Raw genomic sequence first — 25916 nt, 5'->3', positions numbered from 1 at the left:
ACAAATAAAAATTGACAAATATTTCTCCCTTTACTTAACAATATAGTACCTTCCATCAAATTTACTGTAGAAAATGAAAATAATGGTATGTTACCATTTTTAGGTTGCATGATTCATAAACAAGGAAACAAGTTTAAGTTTAGCATATACAGAAAACCCACCAATGTATGCTCATATATCCATTATTACTCATCTCAACATGACAGAGTTAAATTATCATCATTTCAATCTATGTTCCTAAGGGCATTACGTATTTGCTGTCCAGAGATTATTGATGATGAGTTTGAGAAGATATATTCTATTGGATCTAAGTTAAAGTACCCTAGATCTTTCATTGATAAATCCCTTAAGTTAGTAAAGAAATCATTTTAAAGAGTTGAGCCCAAACCTCCCTTTGACACCAAGAATCTTTTAGTTCTCCCTTTTGATAATAATTTCACTTTGCTTCCCATGTTGCTTAAATCCTTTAATGTAAATGTTGCCTTTAGCAACAATAATACTATAAAGAATATCTTAATCAGGAATTCACCAGATAATTCTCTTGGTTGCATCTATAAAGTTCCTTGTGGAAACTGTGATAAATATTATGTTGGTCAGACTGGTAAGGATCTTTCTGTTAGACTTAGGCAACATAAATATAGTATAAGAACGGGACAAGAATCAAATGCCTTGTTTAATCATGTCAAAAACTATGATCATTGTATTGACTGGAGTAATGCCATCTCAGTTATTAATTCTAACTCTATTACCAAGAGAAATATCATTGAATCTTCTATTATCGAATACACAAAGAATTATAATCTTAATATTAGTGATGGTCTGTACAAATTAGATAACTTTATTGTTGATAAGATTTGTAAAATGATAAGTTTATGAACGCTCGTTGTATGTTTTGGACAATCACATGTTTACCAAATGGCGTCCTAGTTTCGTCTCTTCGATGTATATCAACTGATTGTTATATCTCTCTCTTGTGTCTCCCCTGATGATGTGATTATTACACGAAAGTGCACTTGGGAACTTTTCGTGTTTCATTTTCCCCATGGACTCACAGGAATATCTTGATCACGCGCAAAATTGTGATCCTTTCCAATATATATATATATATATATATATATATATATATATATATATATATATATATATATATATATATATATATATATATGCATAGGAGTGAATGGGCCATTCTTCATCTGCTTCCTGGCGCTACCTCGCTGACTCGGGAAACGGCGATCAAGTATTGTTAAATAGATTAATAAACAATGCATACCATTTTCCAAGAAATCTCAATGCAGTTGCAGTGGCAAGACTTGGACCAAATTAATCCCGCCGAATTAAGCTCTGCTGTTTTGGTATTTACATAAGTATCATAGACGCTCGCACGGGCCTAGACCCGACTGGAATAATCATCTGAGATGTTTTGATATCTGGTGTATGTAAGCGACGGATTATACAGCGTCAGCGTCCCCGCCCTTATAACCAGACACACCTTCTTCCTCACAAATATTGTGTCCCTGTTGATGGGATCAACACGTTTAGACCTTACGGCACTACAGATAGAATGCTGATTTTCCCTTGGTCTGTCAATATATCCCCGTAGTACTAGTTCCCTCTAGTGTAGACCTTAACCTGTGGCTACATAAGCACCATTATATCTTCCTGTGGCATGCACGTCACTTCCTTATATATCATCTCGTCCGCATAATGCTAAAGTTTTTGGATCATGATGACAATATGAAGTCATAAGTTTTACGTGCATGACGTTCTTGTTATGATAGAAAAAAGATACTTTAGCTCTATACTGAAAGTAGGTAAAGCGCTACAAGATAAACAAGATTGAGTACTGTCGCATATATATGTAAGGACCCTGTTAGTCTGTGGCTCCAGTGACTCTGTCTCTTTGTATCAGCGAGTGCAAATGGCTGACGAGGGATGGAGTGTGCCTTGCCTTCTTAATGACCTGGACTCAGACCGGATTTGCTGGCCCCAGGCTTCCTGGCGCATCTGTATCAATTGTCCCTCATACAATATGTTATACATTTTGGATGAACAGCGGAGTAACCAGTGTGTGAGACTGGTGAATCATGATGTGGACCCGATTCATAAAAAGTTGTATCTTTACTCATAATGCTATGTAAATCCACACCTCCTGGTTAATCACATGTTTCTGGTTTAAGGCAGACAGACTAACGTAATTCTTGCAATGAGCAATGGAGAAATATGACCTGTCTAGAACAACTCTCAAGCCATAATGAGGAGTGCCTATCTATCTACGGTATGTAACTAACAATTTCGCCGTGAGACAAGCCTATAATAAAGTGCTCACAACAACTCCTGCTCGTTTCATAAGAGTGTTGTCATCTGCTGCCACACATATTGCATAGGTGGTTATCATGATTTCCCCGAGAACGGTATTTACCCCTTTGTTAAAGTTCCAGTGAGACTTTTGTACTGATAGTTTTCAAAAATGCACGAATAGCTATGACTAACAAAAGAAAAAGATAACTAACATATGACAGTGTATATATATATATATATATATATATATATATATATATATATATATATATATATATATATATATATATATATATATATATTTGTTCATACAATTCGCTATTTCCCGCAATAGCGAGGTAGCGTTAAGAACAGAGGACTGGGCCTTGGAGGGAATATCCTCACCTGGCCCTCTTCTCTGTTCCTTCTTTTGGAAAATTAGAAAAAAAAAAAAAGAAACGAGAGGGGAGGATTTCCAGCCCCCCGCTCCCTTCAGTTTTAGTCGCCTTCTACGACACGCAGGGAATACGTGGGAAGTATTCTTTCTAACCTATCCCCAGGGAATATATATATATAGAGAGAGAGAGAGAGAGAGAGAGAGAGAGAGAGAGAGAGAGAGAGAGAGAGAGAGAGAGAGAGAGAGAGAGAGAGAGAGAAATAGAGAGAGAGAGAGAGAGAATGAGTGAGGAAAGATTGACCAAGAGGATACATGTGTCGGAGGTGGAGGGAACGCGGAGAAGTGGGAGACCTAATTGGAGGTGGAAAGATGGAGTGAAAATGATTTTGAGTGATTGGGGCCTGAACATGCAGGAGGGTGAAAGGCGTGCAAGGAATAGAGAGAACTGGAACGATGTGGTATACCGGGGTCGACGTGCTGTCAATGGATTGAACCAGGGCATGTGAAGCGTCTGGGGTAAACCATGGAAAGTTCTGTGGGGCCTGGATGTGGAAAGGGAGCTGTGGTTTCGGTGTGAACGAATGGGGCCTTTGTTGTCTTCCTAGCGCTACCTCGCGCACATGAGGGGGGAGGGGGTTGTTATGACATTTGTGGCGGGGTGGCGATGGGAATGAATAAAGGCAGACAGTATGAATTATATACATGTGTATATTTGTATATGTCTGTGTGTGTGTATATATATGTATACGTTGAGATGTATAGGCATGTATATTTGCGTGTGTGGACGTGTATGTATATACATGTGTATGTGGGTGGGTTGGGCCATTCTTTCGTCTGTTTCCTTGCGCTACCTCGCTAACGCGGGAGACAGCGACAAAGCAAAATAATAATAATAATGAATATATATATATATATATATATATATATATATATATATATATATATATATATATATATATATATATATATATATATATATATACATATATATATATATATATATATATATATATATATATATATATATATATACATATATATATATATATATATATATATATATATATATATATATATATATATATATATATCCCTGGGGATAGGGGAGAAAGAATACTTCCCACGTATTCCCTGCGTGTCGTAGAAGGCGACTAAAAGGGGAGGGAGCGGCTGGCTGGAAATCCTCCCCTCTCGTTTCTTTTTTTTTTTATTTCCCAAAAGAAGGAACAGAGAAGGGGGCCAGGTGAGGATATTCCCTCTAAGGCCCAGTCCTCTGTTCTTAACGCTACCTCGCTAATGCGGGAAATGGCGGACAGTATGAAAGAAAGAAAGAAATATATATATATATATATATATATATATATATATATATATATATATATATATATATATATATATATATATATATATATATATATATATATATATATATATATATATATATATATATATATATATACATCGAAGAGTCGAAGCTTCGCCTAGCTTCGTGTCTTCGATGTATATCAACTGACTGTTATATTTCTCTCTTGTGTCTCCCCTGATGATGTGATTATTACACGAAAGTGCACTTGGGAATTTTCGTGTTTCATTTTCCCCGTGGACTCATAGGAATATATATATATATATATATATATATATATATATATATATATATATATATATATATATATATATTCTTATATTTTGCTTTGTCGCTGTCTGCCGCGTTTGCGAGGTAGCGCAAGGAAACAGACGAAAGAAATGGCCCAACCCACCCCCATACACATGTATATACACACACGTCCCACACGCAAATATACATACCTATACATCTCAATGTACACATATATATATATATATACACACACAGACACATACATATATACCCATGCACACAATTCACACTGTCTGCCCCCATTCACTCCCATCGCCAACTCGCCACACATGGAATACCATCCCCCTCCCCACTCATGTGTGCGAGGTAGCGCTAGGAAAAGACAACAAAGGCCCAATTCGTTCACACTCAGTCTCTAGCTGTCATGCAATAATGCCCGAAACCACAGCTCCCTTTCCACATTCAGGCCCCACACAACTTTCCATGGTTTACCCCAGATGCTTCACATGCCCTGATTCAATCCACTGACAGCACGTCAACCCCGGTATACCACATCGATCCAATTCACTCTATTCCTTCCCCGCCTTTCACCCTCCTGCATGTTCAGGCCCCGATCACTCAAACTCTTTTTCACTCCATCTTTCCACCTCCAATTTGGTCTCCCGCTTCTCCTCGTTCCCTCCATCTCCGACACATATATCCGCTTGGTCAATCTTTCCTCACTCATTCTCTCCATGTGCACAAACGATTTCAAAACATCCTCTTCTGCTCTCTCAACCACGCTCTTTTTATTTCCACATATCTCTCTTACCCTTACATTACTTACTCGATCAAACAACCTCACACCACACATTGTCCTCAAACATCTCATTTCCAGCACATCCACCCTCCTGCGCACAACTCTTTCCATAGCCCACGCCTCGCAACCATATAACATTGTTGGAACCACTATTCCTTCAAACATACCCATTTTTGATTTCCGAGATAATGTTCTCAACTTCCAAACATTCTTCAAGGCTCCTAGGATTTTCGCCCCCTCCCCCACCCAATGATTCACTTACGCTTCCATGGTTCCATCCGCTGCCAGATCCACTCCCAGATATCTAAAACACTTTACTTCCTCAAGTTTTTCTCCATTCAAACTTACCTCCCAATTGACTTGACCCTCAACCCTACTGTACCTAATAACCTTGCTCTTATTCACATTTACTCTTAACTTTCTTCTTTCACACACTTTACCAAACTCAGTCACCAGCTTCTGCAGTTTTTCACATGAATCAGCCACCAGCGCTGTATCATCAGCGAACAACAACTGACTCACTTCCCAAGCTCTCTCATCCACAACAGACTTCATACTTGCCCCTCTTTCCAAAACTCTTGCATTCACCTCCCTAACAACCCCATCCATAAACAAATTAAACAACCATGGAGACATCACACACCCCTGCCGCAAACCTACATTCAATGAGAACCAATCACTTTCTTCTCTTCCTACACATACACATGCCTTACATCCTCGATAAAACCTTTTCACTGCTTCTAACAACATGCCTCCCACACCAAATATTCTTAATACCTTCCAGAGGGCAACTCTATCAACTCCATCATATGCCTTCTCCAGATCCATAAATACTACATACAAATCCATTTGCTTTTCTAAGTATTTCTCACATACATTCTTCAAAGCAAACACCTGATCCACACATCCTCTACCACTTCTGAAACCACACTGCTCTTCCCCAATCTGATGCTCTGTACATGCCTTCACCCTCTCAATCAATACCCTCCCATATAATTTACCACGAATACTCAACAAACTTATATCTCTGTAATTTCAGCACTCACCTTTTACCCCTTTGCCTTTGTACAATGGCACTATGCACGCATACCGCCAACCCTCAGGCACCTCACCATGAGTCATACATACATTAAATAACCTTACCAACCAGTCAACAATACAGTCACCCCCTTTTTTAATAGATTCCACTGCAATACCATCCAAACCTGTAGCCTTGCCGGCTTTGATCTTCCGCAAAGCTTTCACTACCTCTTCTCTGTTTACCAAATCATTTTCCCTAACCCTCTCACTTTGCACACCACCTCGACCAAAACACCCTATATCTGCCACTCTATCATCAAACACATTCAACAAACCTTCAAAATACTCACTCCATCTCCTTCTCACATCACCACTACTTGTTACCTCCCCATTTGCGCCCTTCACTGAAGTTCCCATTTGCTCCCTTTCTTACGCACTTTATTTACCTCCTTCCAGAACATCTTTTTATTCTTCCTAAAATTTAATGATACTCTCTCACCCAAACTCTCATTTGCCCTCTTTTTCACCTCTTGCACCTTTCTCTTGACCTCCTGTCTCGTTCTTTTATACATCTCCCACTCAATTGCATTTTTTCCCTGCAAAAATCGTCCAAATGCCTCTCTCTTCTCTTTCACTAATAATCTTACTTCTTCATCCCACCACTCACTACCCTTTCTAATCAACCCACCTCCCACTCTTCTCATGCCACAAGCATCTTTTGCGCAATCCATCACTGATTCCCTAAATACATCCCATTCCTCCGCCACTCCCCTTACTTCCATTGTTCTCACCTTTTTCCATTCTGTACTCAGTCTCTCCTGATACTTCCTCACACAAGTCTCCTTCCCAAGCTCACTTACTCTCACCACCCTCTTCACCCCAACATTCACTCTTCTTTTCTGAAAACCCATACAAATCTTCACCTTAGCCTCCACAAGGTAACGATCAGACATCCCTCCAGTTGCACCTCTCAGCACATTAACATCCAAAAGTCTCTCTTTCGCGCGCCTGTCAATTAACACGTAATTCAATAACGCTCTCTGGCCATCTCTCCTACTTACATACGTATACTTATGTATATCTCTCTTTTTAAACCAGGTATTCCCAATCACCAGTCCTTTTTCAGCACATAAATCTACAAGCTCTTCACCATTTCCATTTACAACACTGAACACCCCATGTATACCAATTATTCCCTCAACTGCCACATTACTCACCTTTGCATTCAAATCATCCATCACTATAACCCGGTCTTGTGCATCAAAACCACTAACACACTCATTCAGCTGCTCCCAAAACACTTGCCTCTCATGATCTTTCTTCTCATGCCCAGGTGCATATGCACATATAATCACCCATCTCTCTCCATCAACTTTCAGTTTTACCCATGTTAATCGAGAATTTACTTTCTTACATTCTATCACATACTCCCACAACTCCTGTATATATATGTATACGTTGAGATGTATAGGTATGTATATTTGCGTGTGTAGACGTGTATGTATATACATGTGTATGTGGGTGGGTTGCGCCATTCTTTCATTTGTTTCCTTGTGGTACCTCGCTATATACATATATATATATATATATATATATATATATATATATATATATATATATATATATATATATATATATATAATATATATATATATATATATATATATATATATATATATATATATATATATATATATATATGTAGTTTTTTTTTTTTTTTTTTTTTTTTTTTTTTGCTTTGTCGCTGTCTCCCGCGTTTGCGAGGTTGCGCAAGGAAACAGACGAAAGAAATGGCTCAACCCACCCCCATACACATGTATATACATACACGTCCACACACGCAAATATACATACCTACACAGCTTTCCATGGTTTACCCCAGACGCTTCACATGCCCTGATTCAATCCACTGACAGCACGTCAACCCCGGTATACCACATCGATCCAATTCACTCTATTCCTTGCCCTCCTTTCACCCTCCTGCATGTTCAGGCCCCGATCACACAAAATCTTTTTCACTCCATCTTTCCACCTCCAATTTGGTCTCCCACTTCTCCTCGTTCCCTCCACCTTCGACACATATATCCTCTTGGTCAATCTTTCCTCACTCATTCTCTCTATGTGCCCAAACCATTTCAAAATACCCTCTTCTGCTCTCTCAACCACGCTCTTTTTATTTCCACACATCTCTCTTACCCTTACGTTACGATCAAACCGCCTCACACCACACATTGTCCTCAAACATCTCATTTCCAGCACATCCACCCTCCTGCGCACAACTCTATCCATAGCCCACGCCTCGCAACCATATAACATTGTTGGAACCACTATTCCTTCAAACATACCCATTTTTGCTTTCCGAGATAATGTTCTCGACTTCCACACATTCTTCAAGGCTCCCAGAATTCTCGCCCCCTCCCCCACCTTATGATCCACTTCCGCTTCCATGGTTCCATCCGCTGCCAGATCCACTCCCAGATATCTAAAACACTTTACTTCCTCCAGTTTTTCTCCATTCAAACTTACCTCCCAATTGCCTTGACCCTCAACCCTACTGCACCTAATAACCTTTCTCTTATTCACATTTATTCTTAACTTTCTTCTTTCGCACACTTTACCAAACTCAGTCACCAGCTTCTGCAGTTTTTTCACATGAATCAACCACCAGTGCTGTATCATCAGCGAACAACAACTGACTCACTTCCCAAGCTCTCTCATCCACAACAGACTTCATACTTGCCCCTCTTTCCAAAACTCTTGCATTCACCTCCCTAACAACCCCATCCATAAACAAATTAAACAACCATGGAGACATCACACACCCCTGCCGCAAACTACATTCACTGAGAACCAATCACTTTCCTCTCTTCCTACACGTACACATGCCTTACATCCTCGATAAAAACTTTTCACTGCTTCTAACAACTTGCCTCCCACATCATATATTCTTAATACCTTCCACAGAGCATCTCTATCAACTCTATCATATGCCTTCTCCAGATCCATATATGCTACATACAAATCCATTTGCTTTTCTAAGTATTTCTCACATACATTCTTCAAAGCAAACACCTGATCCACACATCCTCTACCACTTCTGAAACCACACTGCTCTTCCCCAATCTGATGCTCTGTACATTCCTTCACCCTCTCAATCAATACCCTCCCATATAATTTACCAGGAATACTCAACAAACTTATACCTCTGTAATTTGAGCACTCACTCTTATCCCCTTTGCCTTAGCACAATGGCACTATGCACGCATTTCGCCAATCCTCAGGCACCTCACCATGAGTCATGCATACATTAAATAACCTTACCAACCAGTCAAAAATAGAGTCACCCCCTTTTTTAATAGATTCCACTGCAATACCATCCAAACCTGCTGCCTTGCCGGCTTTCATCTTCCGCAAAGCTTTTACTACCGCTTCTCTGTTTACCATATATCCCTGGGGATAGGGGATTAAGAATACTTCCCACGTATTCACTGCGTGTCGTAGAAGGCGACTAAAAGGGGAGGGAGCGGGGGGCTGGAAATCCTCCCCTCTTGTTTTTTTTTTTCTTTTTTTTTAATTTTCCAAAAGAAGGAACAGAGGGGGCCAGGTGAGGATATTCCAAAAAAGGCCCAGTCCTCTGTTCTTAACGCTACCTCGCTAACGCGGGAAATGGCGAATAGTTTAAAAGAAAAAAGAAAGAAAGATATATATATATATATATATATATATATATATATATATATACATATATATACATATATATATATATATATATATATATATATATATATATATATATATATATATATATATATATATATATATATATATATATGTATATATATATATATATATATATAATATATATATATATATATATATATATATATATATATATATATATATATATATATATATATACATATATATATATATATATATATATATATATATATATATATATATATATATATATATATATATATATATATATATATATATATATATATATATAGCGAGGTACCACAAGGAAACAGACGAAAGAATGGCCCAACCCACCCACATACACATGTATATACATACACGTCCACACACGCAAATATACATACCTATACATCTCAACGTATACATATATGTACACACACAGACATATATATATATATATATACACATGTACATAATTCATACTGTCTGCCTTTATTCATTCCCATCGCCACCTCGCCACACATGAAATAACAACCCCCTCCCCCCTCATGTGTGCGAGGCAGCGCTAAGAAAAGACAACAAAGACCCCGTTTGTTCACACTGCCTCTATCTGCCATGTAATAATGCACCGAAACCACAGCTCCCTTTCCACATCCAGGCCCCACAGAACTTTCCAGACGCTTCACATGCCCTGGTTCAATCCACTGACAGCACGTCGACCCCGGTATACCACATCGTTCCAATTCACTCTATTCCTTGCACGCCTTTCACCCTCCTGCATGTTCAGGCCCCGATCACTCAAAATCTTTTTCACTCCATCTTTCCACCTAAAATTTGGTCTCCCACTTCTCCTCGTTCCCTCCACCTCTGACGCATATATCCTCTTGGTCAATCTTTCCTCACTCATTCTCTCCATATGACCAAACCATTTCAAAACACCCTCTTCTGCTCTCTCTCAACCACGCTCTTTTTATTACCACACATCTCTCTTACCCTATTATTACTTACTCGATCAAACCACCTCACACCACATATTGTCCTCAAACATCTCATTTCCAGCACATCCACCCTCCTGCGCACAACTCTATCCATAACCCACGCCTCGCAACCATACAACATTGTTGGAACCACTATTCCCTCAAACATACCCATTTTTGCTTTCCAAGATAATGTTCTCGCCTTCCACACATTGTTAAATGCTCCCAGAACTTTCGCCCCCTCCCCCACCCTATAATTCACTTCAGCTTCCATGGTTCCATCCACTGCTGAGTCCACTTCCAGATATCTAAAACACTTCACTTCCTCCAATTTGTCTCCATTCAAACTTACATCCCAATTAACTTGTCCCTCATCCCTACTGAACCTGATAACCTGCTCTTATTCACATTTACTCCCAAATTTCTCCTTTCACACACTTTTCCAAACTCATTCACCAGCCTCTGCAGTTTCTCACACGAATCAGCCACCAGCGCTGTATCATAGGCGAGCAACGACTGACTCACTTCCCAGGCCCTCGCATCCTCAACAGATTGCATACTCGCCCCTCTCTCCAAAACTTTTGCATTTACCTCCCTAACCACCCCATCCATACACAAATTCAACAACCATGGGGACATCACACACCCCTGCTGCAGACCGACATTCCCTGGGAACCAATCACTCTCCTCTCTTGGTAAAAACTTTTCACTGCTTCCAGCAACTTACCTCCTGCTCCATATACTCTTAAATCCTTCTACAAAGCCTCTCTATCAACTTTATCATATACCCTCTCCAGATCCATAAATGCTACATACAAATCCATTTGTTTTTTCAAGTATTTTTTACATGCATTCTTCAAAGCAAACACCTGATCCGCACATCCTCTACCACTTCGGAAACCACACTGATGCTCTGTATTCCCAGGAATACTCAAGAAATTTATACTTCTGTAATTTGAACACTCACCTTTATCCATTTTGCCTTTGTACAATGTCACTATGCATGCATTCCGCCAATCCTCAGGCACTTCACCATGGTTCATACATACAGTGAATATCCTTACCAATCAAACGATAACAGTCACCCCGTTTTTAAGGGATTCCACTGCATTACCATATATATATATATATACATATATATATATATATATATATATATATATATATATATATATATATATATATATATATATATTTTTTTTTTTTTTTTTTTTTTCATACTATTCGCCATTTCCCGCGATAGCGAGGTAGCGTTAAGAACAGAGGACTGGGCCTTTGAGGGAATATCCTCACCTGGCCCTCTTCTCTGTTCCTTCTTTTGGAAAATTAAAAAAAAAAAAAAAAAAAAAAAAAAAAAAAAAATATATATATATATATATATATATATATATATATATATATAAATATATATATATATATATATATATATATATATATATATATATATATATATATATCAAATTCATTGCTGTATGCCGCTCTGGCAATAAGTAGAGCGGCTTTCAAAAGCGTCATTAGTGAGGCTGCCATCTTGCTGATTCTGGAGCAACTTGGCCTTGGTATCCCACTGGGCTGTAAAGATGAAGCCCAAACTGAGGGAGCCTGCGTTCGTAAGCTGTCCATGATAAAATCATGGCCTAACTAGATGTCAAAAACTCTTCCAACCTTATGAGAAGAGATGACTTCATTAGGGAAGCGTGTCAAGGCTCTAGTGACCTTCCTTTCTTTTATGTGCGTCACAACACATCATCAGATATGCATTTTGACAAGCATGAGCTCGAGTCAGCTGAAGGGATTCAGCAAGGTGACCCCATTTGCCCCTCTTCTATTTGGCCTACTCTCCCATGCAATAATAACCAGCCGGTCTAGTGAGACATCTGGATCATGGACGACAGCATCTTGGCTGGCACTGTTTCGCTGACCTCGCTCTTGTGGTAGGGAGAGCTGAGGGAATCGCAGGGTTTCTCCCTTAACCCTTCCAAATACTAGATCATCACCTCGACCCCAGGGATTGCTCACAGTACATCGGCAATACTGCTCGGAGCTTCAACTATTAACCTGGAAGGTAGCAATATGCTCCGTATGCCCTCGGGTTCCAGGTCTGTCGACTTCATTCCAAATAAAGGTGTAAAAAGCTAAAGGTGGATGCAGAGACATCGTAGATGCCCTTTTTCTCCTTACTAAGAGTTTAACTTTACCAAAGTAAACCCATATCCTGAGGGCGTCATTATCTTTCAACAGATATACCCAGGGAACACGCTAAACAATCAAGTCTACCTATGAGTCGCTTTTGAACCTCCATTTTGACAAAACCCAATGGATTCAAGTAGCCTTTCTTGTCAGACTGGGTGGTACCGGTATCCGCACTGATTCTCAGATCGTCAGTACAGCATTAGTGCTGCCGGACGCCCAAAAGGTGTTTATGATCTGGATTTCATCTTTCTAGTTAGGGTTTGGAATAACTCTGCGGTTGATCTACCATGACCCACTTCTCTATAGACTTATAAACACAGCAACCGGGACAAATTCATCATAGAAGCTATGTTAGACCAAGCCTCAACCGTGCTAGACCATATATCTTCCATGTAGAACCAAACTAATATGCTCGCTCAAGGAAGGCCCACCTACACCTGATCTGGAGACTTTTCACTTGCAGTTCCAAACTATTCACTTGGTATTCATCTTCTTAACCTTCATGCTCTGTGTATTAGTGATGCTCTTTGCACTGCCACTCCTATCAGCTCTGAATGGAAGTGTATTTGCGACAATAGAAGTGGTTGACAAGAAAAGAAGAAACGCACTGAGTTGCAGGGGTTTTGTTGGTCGTTTGATATTTGTATACATTCATGGATACTTGTACACATACATGCGTATGTTTATTTATCCCAGTACATATCTGCATTGGGTATCAGAAACAAACGAATCAAAAACCACGGCATACCCACAGCGCTTACAACCAACTCCCTGTTCACTACGTTGATGTAGATCTCTTTTACTCTTTTCTTTAAAGAAACTTTATTTCAGGAAGATTCCCTCCTATAATGCAGCGCAGTACCTCATCTCTGAGAGTTAAGCTCCAGTACATGAAGGACATTGTCTGCTTTCTTATGTACAATAACTCTTTTTTCGTTACCTATTTTAATCAATTCAAAGTTCCAAAAGGGTGGCAGGTATGGACCTCTGTGGTGTGTGAGTGAGCGTATATGACCATGACGTATTCAGGGGTCGCCCAGGGTCAACCGCATTGGTTCGAATCCTGGCTGTGGCAGTTGGCCTACGTTCAACATAGTTGTTCATCCACCAATAGGGGTTGGCAAAAAATGAGAGAAATGCCGTTGATTAGGACTTCCGTTGCCCGTGTCATCTCAGCAAACAAAATAAGAATATCCATTACGATTGTATTCTTTGCTATCTGTACGTAATTCTCTTGTGTCATCGCCCAGATTGGATGAGAGAACACAACGAACGCATTAATTCTTTTTTACGGTAAAGTTGAGAATAACTGTCAACTTCTTATATACATCAACCAGCACAAATGTAGCAACTTAGTACAGTAGCTTGACCTGCAAATTATGAGTCATGTTTGAAAGTTGTTTTTGTAGATGAATTATAACACATTGCGTCCTTGGAACCTGATGCAGCGAGCATCAAACTTTCATAAATTTCGCAGTTACCATCTTTTTTTCTTGAAGTGCTGTTTTTTCTCAGTTTCCCACGACCATGTTTTTTTTTCAGTATTCACTTCACTTGCAGCTAAATTGCACATTTAAGCATAAGGCACAGGAAACACTACTAAAGATTATCAGTCTCTCTAGGGAAGGAGATCTTTCTGTTGTAGTGGGTCATACACAAACATTATCATCCATTATGGTCTTGGGGAGAAAGTCTGCAGACCCTTATAGTCATAGCACATGCCTGACCCTGTCTCCCGAGCAGCCCAACGTGTTCCCATTGTTTCCCGTTTATCCAGGCCAGACCACCATGCAGTATCGTTTCATGGACACCGAAGTCATTTGCCCGCTCATAAACGCTGCTGTTTTTTGATGTACTCTGTATGTGTTTGCTGACTGCCTGTGTACTAACGTGAAGTTGTAAACACATGATTATTGTATACACATATGTGTGTGTGTAAATTTATCCTTCCTGTGTGTTTGTGTATATGTATAAAAGTATGTATTGAAGTCTATGTACACATGTGAGTGTGTGCGTTGTATGTACATCTATAATGTGGTTTCATGTAAATGTGGTTGTATATATGTTTCTCTTGTATTATCACCTGTTCTTAAAAACTGCGAGTTTAACACTACAGCGACACCGTCTCCAAAGCTCACATTCTAATCAACTTTCTCCGACTCTTTTCGTGCATCCTGAACTTGGACTTTGTTGTACTCTTCCTCGGGTAATTTCCAATAGAAGTGCCTATCACATTATCTGCGGCTCCTCTCTGTCTTAGTTTCGTATTGTATAATCTAGTTGATTAAGTCATCCACATTTCTCAAAGGACTGTTCGATATTGACATAGTCAGATCGGTTGAGAGACCAAAAAGTTGTCGTGCCCCTCCGCGATCCTTCCTTCTTCGGCTGTGGGCAAAACCATGGTTCCTATCCTCTCCCCGTTGCTCAGCACCCACCTTGAGTATGCGCAGTCTTTGTTGCCCACCACCGAGCCTGCTCTGGCAGCCTTGTATCTTTCATTAAGCGGTTTTACCAAAAAATGGTGTTGCACACCCTCATATGGATCTAATATTCATCGTACATGCTTTTCAACCATCTCATTACCCGTGTATCTAAAAGGAAAACAATTCTGATGGTCATCAATATTTCATTCATTTATAGTAACTTTCATGTGGTTGTCTGGTAATAAGCTAGGTAGTATACAAGGCCACAGTCCTATAGTCAACATACACAGCAGACAACCGCCAAATAAGAGAGAAAACAAAGAATCTATCAAAGCTCATGGAAGATAATCTACTTTGAACACCCATACAGTACACAGCACTAAATCTTGGTCACCAATCCACATCATTTAATCTTTTGAAAGAGCCACACGCACCCTTACTTTAAACAAGGTATCTACTAAAGAAAGACGTCAAGAGCCAAGAACCAAGATTTTAAATAGCTGCCAACGTCAGCTTTGAATGAAACAAATGTTAATATGGTACCTCTACAGTACCCTTATATTGATCAAAAGGAGGCATGCTCAATATGCAGTCACTCATGATATTTCATGTCAGAGGAAAACTGCAATAGAAAAAGGATTCGTATAGTATCCTAAGATGAACATAATGTTTGACCATCAGGTGTTTGGGGGTTTCTCTCGAGTACTTTCAGGAATAAACATGTAGCAAAAATAGTCTACGTTCTCTTCTGTGATATTTCAAGCCCGCCTTAGATCCTGACTGTGTACCCAAATCGTTGTCGATCATCGCTAGAGCAGCACAAAGCCGTCTAGCCTAGGCTACCAGGATTCGCGGGCGTGACGTAGGAGGGGTTTGGCTTGTAGCTGTATGCCTATTGGTCCACGCCCTGATGGGCTCGACCCTGCTCCTGTACGCTTATTGGTCGAGTCAATCACGCAACCTTACGTCACCAAGGTTCAACTTGACCTCCAGATATATTTACCCGGGATACTGAGTTTCTCTTTTTTTCTTCTTTTTTTTTCTCCTAGTGGGATGGCCAATGGATTCTTCTGGTGTTTGAATCGCAGGCAAGGACGAATAGAATGATACGTTTTGAATTTTCTCTTTAGGGAGTAGAGGGGAGTGGTCAATAGCGCTTTCTTAGGCCTTAGTAATGTAAATTAACCGATTTTGCAGTAACTATGACAATTTTAGCAATATTCCACCGACTAATTTATCAATTTGATTAGAATTCGACTAAATGATAACATTGAAGGGTTTCGGATGTATGCATACTTAGCAGCAACATGATATTACGTAATACTGCTCGTTCTTCAAAACAAACGTACTGGATCGACCTTTGGGCGAAACTATCTGGAAAGTGTCCTCCATCGTGTTCTTCTCCTTGGTATAGCGAGAGTTTGGCGTATTTATTGATCGGAGAGAACGAAGCGATTGCGTCATTCGAGTGAGCTTTGCGACAGTCATGGAGGATGATGAGGACACTACACGCTCCGACCTCGCCCAGGTGAGTGGTTGCCTGGCGCCCTAAAGCAGCAATAAGCACAGAGATACGCAGTTACAGGGAACAGCGGTATTCAAGGCTGGGATCATATATCAGAAGATAGGACTCGGGACCCTTCCTGACGCCTCGAGAGGCAGGCTTAGCACTGTATTCGGGCAAGTCCGGAACCGACGTAAATTAAAAGGCCTCATCCTGAGCCCGACATTAGACCCTCAGTGACTCTCGTGCGACCAGCTGAAGCCACAGCCGACCCCGCAGCATGGACGTGGACTCTCTGGTAAGTCTTGCCCTTCCACCCTCACCTGAACACCACAAGCGAAGATTATACCTCACCTCACATATCTCTCCTCACACACCTCACCTCACATGCTTCACCTTACTTACCTCACCACACATATATCACCTCACACACCTCACCTCACATGCTTCACCTTACTTACCTCACCACACATATATCACCTCACACACCTCACCTCACATGCTTCACCTTACTTACCTCACCACACATATATCACCTCACACACCTCACCTCACATGCTTCACCTTACTTACCTCACCACACATATATCACCTCACACACCTCACCTCACATGCTTCACCTTACTTACCTCGCCACACATACCTGTCAGTGTGAACTTATCATCTAAAGGTTTATTCTTCGTAGTCAGAACCAGATTCTTTTGATCCATTGAGGCGATTTTGTGACATTAGTGAGTAATGACTTCGAACTTATGTATCGTAGTGCTACGTTGCGCCTGTCGTTCGCCTCTACTCAGTTACGACAACCATACAATTGACTTTTCGTCTATTGAATCTGAAAGGATCCAGAGGTAGAGCTTCAGCCAGATACTGTGATGTGTGGGTTACTGTTACCGTTTTGTAAGAAAAACTGAACGATACAACATTTTAGTAGCGATGGTGAACGCTAATACATATTTTTGCCTCTATGTTCTTCCCTTTGTCTGTGTGTGTGTGTGTGTGTGTGTGTGTGTGTGTGTGTGTGTGTGTGTGTGTGTGTATGCTTTGGGGGCGGAGGGCAAGTGATACAAAGCGCAAGTGATGCAAAGTGCAAGTGATGCAAAGATACACAAGAGAGAGACAAATGGTCAGAAATAGGGAACAGTGGCTGAAAAACAAGGCAAAATGAAAGATAGGGTAAGATAATATATTGGCAAACATCAGGATGAATAACACAGTGTTTTGGAAGGAGGTAGATATTGTGAGGAGAAAGAGATACAAAACAAATGTCAGTAAGGGAACTGCTGAAGAAAAGATAAAGAGATTTTGTGGGTATTATGAAGGACGGCGTTACATGGTAGGGTGGTGGATGTTGGATGTTTGGGACGAGGAGGTATATAGGATGGAGAATACTTTGGTGAAAATTTGAAGCTTTGAGAAATGGTGACTGAGGTGAATGAGAGCCGTTGAATATCTCAGGAAAGGGGAGGCATCAGTGTTGTTGACTGGTTGGTCAGGATTCTCAATGCATGAGTGGCATAAATCTTTGAGTTTACCTGTTAAGTTGTATGGAAGGGTGGTGACTGAGAGGGTGGTTGGCATGCCAAGAGCATCAGACTGGAGGAGGAGCAATGAGTAGTTGAAAATGTGATGTCCTTCAGACGTTCTCTCGAGGAATACTTAGAGAGAGAGAGAGAGAGAGAGAGAGAGAGAGAGAGAGAGAGAGAGAGAGAGAGAGAGAGAGAGAGAGAGAGAGAGTGAGAGAGGAGATTCGTATGTGGCAGTTACAATTCTGAAGAAAATGTATGATAAGGTCAAGAGAGATGCCTTTTTGAAGGTAGAACGATGAAATAGTGAGGAAGAAAAGCTCCTAGAAGCAGCGATTCTTTATTAGGAGATTTAAGCGTGTGTGCGAGTAAGATGAACGAGTGTTTCCAAGTGAAAGTTGGTTGACATCAAGAGTGTATGAAGTATATATAGGACTCATAGGAAAATATATATATATATATATATATATATATATATATATATATATATATATATATATATATATATATATATATATATATATATATATATATTCGCCATTTCCCGCGTTAGCGAGGTAGCGTTAAGAACAGAGGACTGAGCCTTAGAGGGAATATCCTCACTTGTCTGTATCTCTCTATCTTTCTCTCTGCGAATCAACGTGTGTGTGTGTGTGTGTGTGTGTGTGTGTGTGTGTGTGTGTGTGAAGGTTTAACTTCTTATTTGTTTTCTATTTGTGTTTTATGACAGTCCTCCCTCGACCGAGTTATCGTCCATCTTCCAAAAAGTAGCTGACACATTCCTCAGTTATCTGTACCTGTCGAATGGTTCTTATCATGTCTCTTTAGGCGTCATTAGAAGGCAGGGGAGGAGGAGGAGGAGCAGCACCACCAGCAGCAGGCTGGCGAGGTGACCTGCCCTGCTGCTGCTGCTGCTGCTGCTTTGTGTATGCCTCGCACACGTTCACTGTCATGGACTGTGAGTTTGTGTGTGTGCATGCTTATTCTTATCGTCGTGTATGCTGTATTATATGTGTATTTCTGTCTACATTTTACGTTTCTTTGCTTCCGATTGATGATAGAGCTCTTTGGAATGAAATCTATGCCTTTGATTAGATGAATGTTGTCGAACGAGTTGTTATATGTAAAGGGAAATAGCCTTATTACTGATATCCAAATACAGACAGTGTCGACGATATTAGTTTTCTTAGGTCATTCTGTGCTGCCCACTTGTCTCACGTATGAGAGAAGTTGTCCATAATATATATTTGCTTGCGTCAAGGTGAACTCGTCAACTTTAAAACCAGATCAAGAGCTGTGATCAAGCAGGGATCGTACAAACGAGATATCAAAGAAATTACAACAGCCTTTTTCACAGCTCTCTTTTTAATCTGACTGAATTTGTACGGCAGTGGTTCCTGTATTTCTTGAAACTCCCATTAACACGACAGTGGTTCCTGTATTTCTTGAAACTTCCATTAACACGGCAGTGGTCCCTGTATTTTTTGAAACTTCCATTAACACGGCAGTGGTTCCTGTATTTCTTCCATTAACACACTATTTCGTATGATAGTATATCCATGGAACCGTAGCTCTTCACTAGTAACTACATAAAGGTCTTGGATGATTGTTCCCAGTTCCAGAGTTTCAAATTCTACCCATGTTCATCGTAGACGATGCCTGACATACTCGGTAGCTCAATCATTACACGATTAGTCTTTAATCATTTAAGATTCCATTTTCTCTGTAAGTCATCGAGTCCTCTTGAATATACACTGGCTTTGAATCATCGTGATTGCTTGGGAATAAGAAACACAACGGAACATCTTATACACCGTAGGTCAGAGATGGTGAAATGTCTGAGGCTTTGGATGTCTAAAGTGCTATCCATCTAGGCAAAGTCCTTCTAGGCTTAGCCCCTCAAGCGCCTGTTTTAATTAGCCTTATCTGGCGTTGAGATAAGAAGGCCTGGCCGGAGTACACGTCTTGATGAATGGGGCTCCTTTAAGGCGCGGGTATCTTCATATCGACCCACCCCACAGGAAAGGAGAAACAGCTGGGATAGTTTTTAGCTATCTGTCCGGACTTGCACTCGAACCCGTGATGGCTGATTCACGGCCTGCGACCCTCACCACCACAGAGACTCATAAACAGCTTTAGAAAAGATACAGTTGCGTCATGATCTAATCTTCTTGTAATGCTTGACAGTGACACCACTGCGTACAACAATTCAAGGCACATTCAAAATTTCATTGGAATATTCTAAATATCAAATGCTGAAGCTATTGCCATTAGCCGTTAGTGGATCATGGCGACAACATTTAACAAAAACTACCTTGTTTAACAGATGATAAAGCAGCTGTTCAAAGAGTTACAAAAACAGGTGCTTCTTATGATGCTTTTTAACTGTTATGTTTTCCGATGGAGAGAACATTGCGCTGTGATGAACAGGAAACTATCCACTTTTCTCGTAAGATGGAGTCTGCATGTGAAAGGTGTATGTTTTTTTGTAATGCTAGCGTAGACGGCACTGGACTGACTCCTTAATCAAAGCCATCTTATTAACGCTATATATATATATATATATATATATATATATATATATATATATATATATATATATATATATATATATATATATATATAACAGCGGGGTTGACTGTGGACCGACTGCCTCAGCCTGGATTCGAACCTATGCGCTTGACCCTGGGCGGCCCGCTAACCCTTTACGGTCAAGAAGGCTAATCACTACATCACGGAAGTCCATGTTATAAGATATACCTCTCATCGCTTCCTCTATCACCTGATGGGTGTAGCCAGTATAGTCTCAGATCACATGACGGGTAAGGACAGTACTGTTACAAATCACCTGACAGACGAGAAGTCAGTACTGTATTACATCACACGATGGATGGTCACATTACGGGTAGCGCGAGCACTGTCTCAGCTCACATGACGATCGAGGCCAGATCATGAAAAATGAGGCCAGTATTGTCTCAGCTCACTTGAAGGGTGAGGCCAGTATTGTCTCAGCTCACTTGAAGGGTGAGGCCAGTATTGTCTCAGCTCACTTGAAGGGTGAGGCCAATATTGTCTCAGTTCACTTGAAGGGTGAGGCCAGTATTGTCTCAGTTCACTTGAAGGGTGAGGCCAGTATTGTCTCAGCTCACTTGAAGGGTGAGGCCAGTATTGTCTCAGCTCACTTGAAGGGTGAGGTCAGTATTGTCTCAGCTCACTTGAAGGGTGAGGCCAGTATTGTCTCAGCTCACTTGAAGGGTGAGGCCAGTATTGTCTCATATCGCATGAAGGATGAAGCAAGTACTGTCTCAGATCACGTGAAGGGTAAGACCATTACTGTCTCAGCTCGCATGAAGGGTAAGGTCAGTACTGTCTCAGATCACATGACAGACAAGGCCATTACTTTCTCTCATGCCCATCCCCTCAGGCTAGATCAGATGTGTCGTCCAACCACCGAGTTATCGTCATACTGTCCAAGTTTGGACACAAGGGTTTGAAATTTATACTCAGTGTTCAGATGCGGCTTTTGTTGCCCTAGTCATCTCTCTCTCTCTCTCTCTCTCTCTCTCTCTCTCTCTCTCTCTCTCTCTCTCTCTCTCTCTCTCTCTCTCTCTCTCTCTCTCTCTCTCTCTCTCTCTCTCTCTCTCTCTCTCTCAGTAACAAATAGCTTTTGTCATTAATGGGAAAAACTGCCTCAGGCACGGGAAATTTGCGCATCATGTTCTCAATACGTTCCATGTCTTGGAAAACATTCCACAAGATAATGACTGAATATCACTGAGAGAGAATGAACCTTGTCCCTCATTGTTGTTTCCTGCACACCCACACTAGACGTTAATCATCAAAACTGAATCAATGATCATAAGAATCTAATGAAACAGATTTTACGTCTGTTCTTGGTCAGCTGGAAATAAGAATACAATTTACCTCTTCGAAACTGTAGTTTACATATCTATCTCTTTAAACTATCAGTCCTGAGTGGCTAGCTACGGATTACCATCTTTAGGGAAACCTCTGAATATTTCTAAAGAGTGATTGCCCTCCGGTCAGCACAAGATAGTTAACTCGATTGAGTTAGAAAAAAGAAAATTCCTGCGCGTGATTCACTTGTTATGACTGAGGTTTTGATCTTACATCATACGACCCATCGGTCAGTCCCGGGTTCTACCCCCTGGCCTTCAGCATCATCCCGGCTTATGTAACAGACTACGACCTATTGTTCGGGAAGATGGCTACCTACGTTACCCTCAAATCTCCATGTACTACCTGCTCCACACCTTCCCCATGTACCGATGGGGTGGGGTGGAGAGGCACAGCCCCCATCTCCGCCCCTACTCCCGTCCTAAGAATCTAATTACTTACACGAGACGTTACATAAAGCATAACCGGAGGCTGAGTGACGTCATCTACAGCTAGGCCCACTGCCCCGCCCTCCTCCGCCACTACCTACCATCACCACACGTCCTGTCTGGCTTCCACCTAGACCCCAGGCCACTTGGCTTCCTCCTGGACCCTGAGTGCCTGGTTTCCACCTGGGCCCCAGAGTGTCTGACTTCCACTGGACCACAGGCTACCTGGCTTCCACTTGGAAACCAAGGTTGTATCTACCAAATGCATTTAAACAGGTCAATGCATATATTAGTTTATATGATATTAACACCATCTGCTGGCCTTAGCATCATCGGCAACACCACCTGCAGTGCCATCTACACTGTTTCCCTCCCTGGCCCAGGTGGCTGTCTTCCTTCCTCCCCTCACCTACACTGCGCTGCTGTCATCCAGACCACAAATCACACACTTTCTACCTTAGAAATAACACTTTACAGCACAAAATTCATCCAGCTCTTCATTCTTTATTTTAGTTCTTCTGTCATACGCAGAATTATGGGAGTACACATGTCACAGATTCTCCAGTGCCGAATAGGCGCCATCGATCTAGGAATGCTTATTGGTTCCCAGCAATTGCGACTACTCCAATGCTTCAGACACAGCGTCTAGACCTGACACTATCTCTCTTTATATCTGCAACATTGGCAGTCTGAAATCCATTCTTCGCTCTGCAGAACATCGTCTGTCCATTTCTTCCTCTTCACTACTTACTTCTCTCTGAAATCCGACTCTCCAAGACTTCCTCTCCACTATACTGTCAGATCTGTCAGTTTAATCCCTGCCATCGTTTTCGTTCCAAGGGATGGCTCTTGTGTCTGTTGTAATTAACAATACCTCTCATTCTTCCCCTCGGGTATCTTGAATCTCTCAACTCTGAAGGCATCAGGCTTAGAATTTCTCTACCCTCTAAAATTTTTTTTATATTTAATGTTCTCTCCTCTAACCAATTCCTCCATCTATATACAACTTTTCGGTAGGTGCCCTGCCACGAAGCATTCCATTTTTCTTATCCAAGCATGGAAAATTCTCTACGTAAGGGGTTTCAATGCACAACACAAAGTTTAGTTAACCTCAACTCGAGACGATCCCGGTGGAAACGAGGCCCTTTCATTTTCCGTCCTTCAAGATTTGGAACAAATGATTAAATACCTAACATGAGTTCTCGAACGTCACAGCCACGTCCGACTTCTTTTCCCACATCTGAATCTTCCTACTGTGCAATGGTATTTCTGCCCCATAGGAGTAATCCGATCACGGTCTAATTTCTTTCGCTTCTAACTAGGCACGCCCACCCTTTGTTCCCTAGTCCCCCCCCCCCCCTCCTCTCTCCATCTCAAAACGCATTCTTGAAGCGTTGACAGAGCTCAGCAGTTATTTCTGCATAGCTTCTTTACTAATTTGCCCTGAGATGGGTACTGTTTTGCTGGTCGGTATGCATCATGCTGTGCTGATCATATAGCAGAGGATAGTTGAACTGAGATGGAGTCCTATATCCTATCTAGTAGATCTTTCTACACCTAGTCATGGTATCATCACTCCTGTCTGATGCCTATTGCATAAGGAACACTATATCAGGCTTCCCTGCAACCCTTCACTACTTTCATTTCAGCTCGTAATCACTTCACTGCTGTTCTTCAGAAAGTCAAATATATCTCCTCGATAATGCAGTATACTGATTTAACTTCTAACAGAGTTTTCTGTTCCTTAACCAAAGTATTTTCCCAATAACCTTGGAAATACAACCTTTGCACATTTCTTCCAACCTGATCAATCTGTAGCTATCATATTAACAATGCTGCTCTCTCAGGTACCTCATGCCCTTCTACATCAACTCTGGATGTTTCTGCATCTATTCCTCCTACCAAATCTACTCCAGCTGAACCTATGGTATCTATATTTTCTTAGCGCTGCATCTACTCAGTAGTTTTCCATCTTCAAGTTCTAAACTCGAATTCTAAGTGTGCCTCTGATCCTTGCTCTCCTACATCGTCACTGTATAAAGACCCAGATTTTCCATTCTTCTACGAAGTAGACCACAGTGTTGTACATCCCTAAAGACAGACATTTTAACCCTTCCAACTTTATCCTTGTTGCTCTTATCATCCTAAGCTCTTATTTTTTCAAACATTTATATTCTAGTCCTCTTTTTCTGTTTGCCAGCAAGGCTTTCACAGCATGAGGTCTGCTGGTGGTCTTCTCTGTCTATAATAACATAATTTTTTTGAGCATAACCATACACTCCAATCTGTTCTGGTAACCTCACATAATCAGCATCACAATGTCTGATTCCCCACGGTCTGGGGGTTGTTGTATGGATGCTGCAATGTCTTTTCTTGTGACCAGTTGTTTCATATCTACAGAGGTTTCATTATCTCTGGTATGGAGCCCTGCTCATACATCTGACATGATCCCTCGTCCACTTCTCCATTAGCGAGACTGAAATCATAAGCTTTCCGTGTGATGGATTCTCCAGGCATCACTTCTCTCTAGTTATCCCTTCTTGTCCACAGTGATGTTCCCTGTCCTTTCCCTGTCTTCCAGTTATCAGATTGGCCACAGCTCTCGTAAGCTGTCTACATACCTGCCCCTTGCTTCCCACTGTTTGTGTGTGATAGCCGGCCACTCGGGGATTGACCATTATGATACCTCCTCCTTTCCAGGGACAGCTAAGCTGTATAGTTCTCTTCTTCCCCCCTCACGTTTTCTCTCCTCCTATAACCTTTGAGAATCAGGTCTCCATAACTCTTCGGAAACATGTTTGATCTCGGCACTGTGTTTTTGCCTTCATCTTTCTTCCTGCCACCCGATTGACCTTGAAGGGGAACTGTTTTGCCCGCACTTCGTCGGTCACTGTAAGAAACATATTCTACACCGTCTTGTCCCACTTCGATCAACATCATCAACAAGGCGCCTTCACCACCATCTGCACCACCACCACCTTCACCACCATCTGTACCACCACCACCACCTTCATCACCATCTGCACCACCACCACCTTCACCACCATCTGCACCACCACCACCCTCACCAACGTCTGCACCACCACCACCTTCACCACCATCTGCACCACCACCACCTTCACCACCATCTGTACCACCACCACCTTCAC

The 25916-nt window shown here is 41.2% G+C and overlaps 1 protein-coding gene across 1 annotated transcript in view; it reads left to right on the top strand.

Moving 5' to 3' along the window:
* The first annotated feature begins 16853 nt into the window (after window positions 1-16853).
* Hn (phenylalanine hydroxylase) overlaps window positions 16854-25916 on the top strand; it is an 87860-nt gene continuing 78797 nt past the window's right edge. Inside the window, exon 1 of the mRNA XM_071668748.1 lies at window positions 16854-17193. Within this exon, the coding sequence (XP_071524849.1) occupies window positions 17176-17193 (18 nt within the window). The 5' untranslated portion in view covers window positions 16854-17175. The remainder of the gene's footprint in view (window positions 17194-25916) is intronic.

This window comes from Panulirus ornatus, chromosome 13, assembly GCF_036320965.1.
Source record: "Panulirus ornatus isolate Po-2019 chromosome 13, ASM3632096v1, whole genome shotgun sequence".
NCBI classification, from domain to species: domain Eukaryota; kingdom Metazoa; phylum Arthropoda; class Malacostraca; order Decapoda; family Palinuridae; genus Panulirus; species Panulirus ornatus.
Note: the sequence above shows the minus strand (reverse complement) of the source record. Positions and strands in the feature narration are given on the sequence as shown.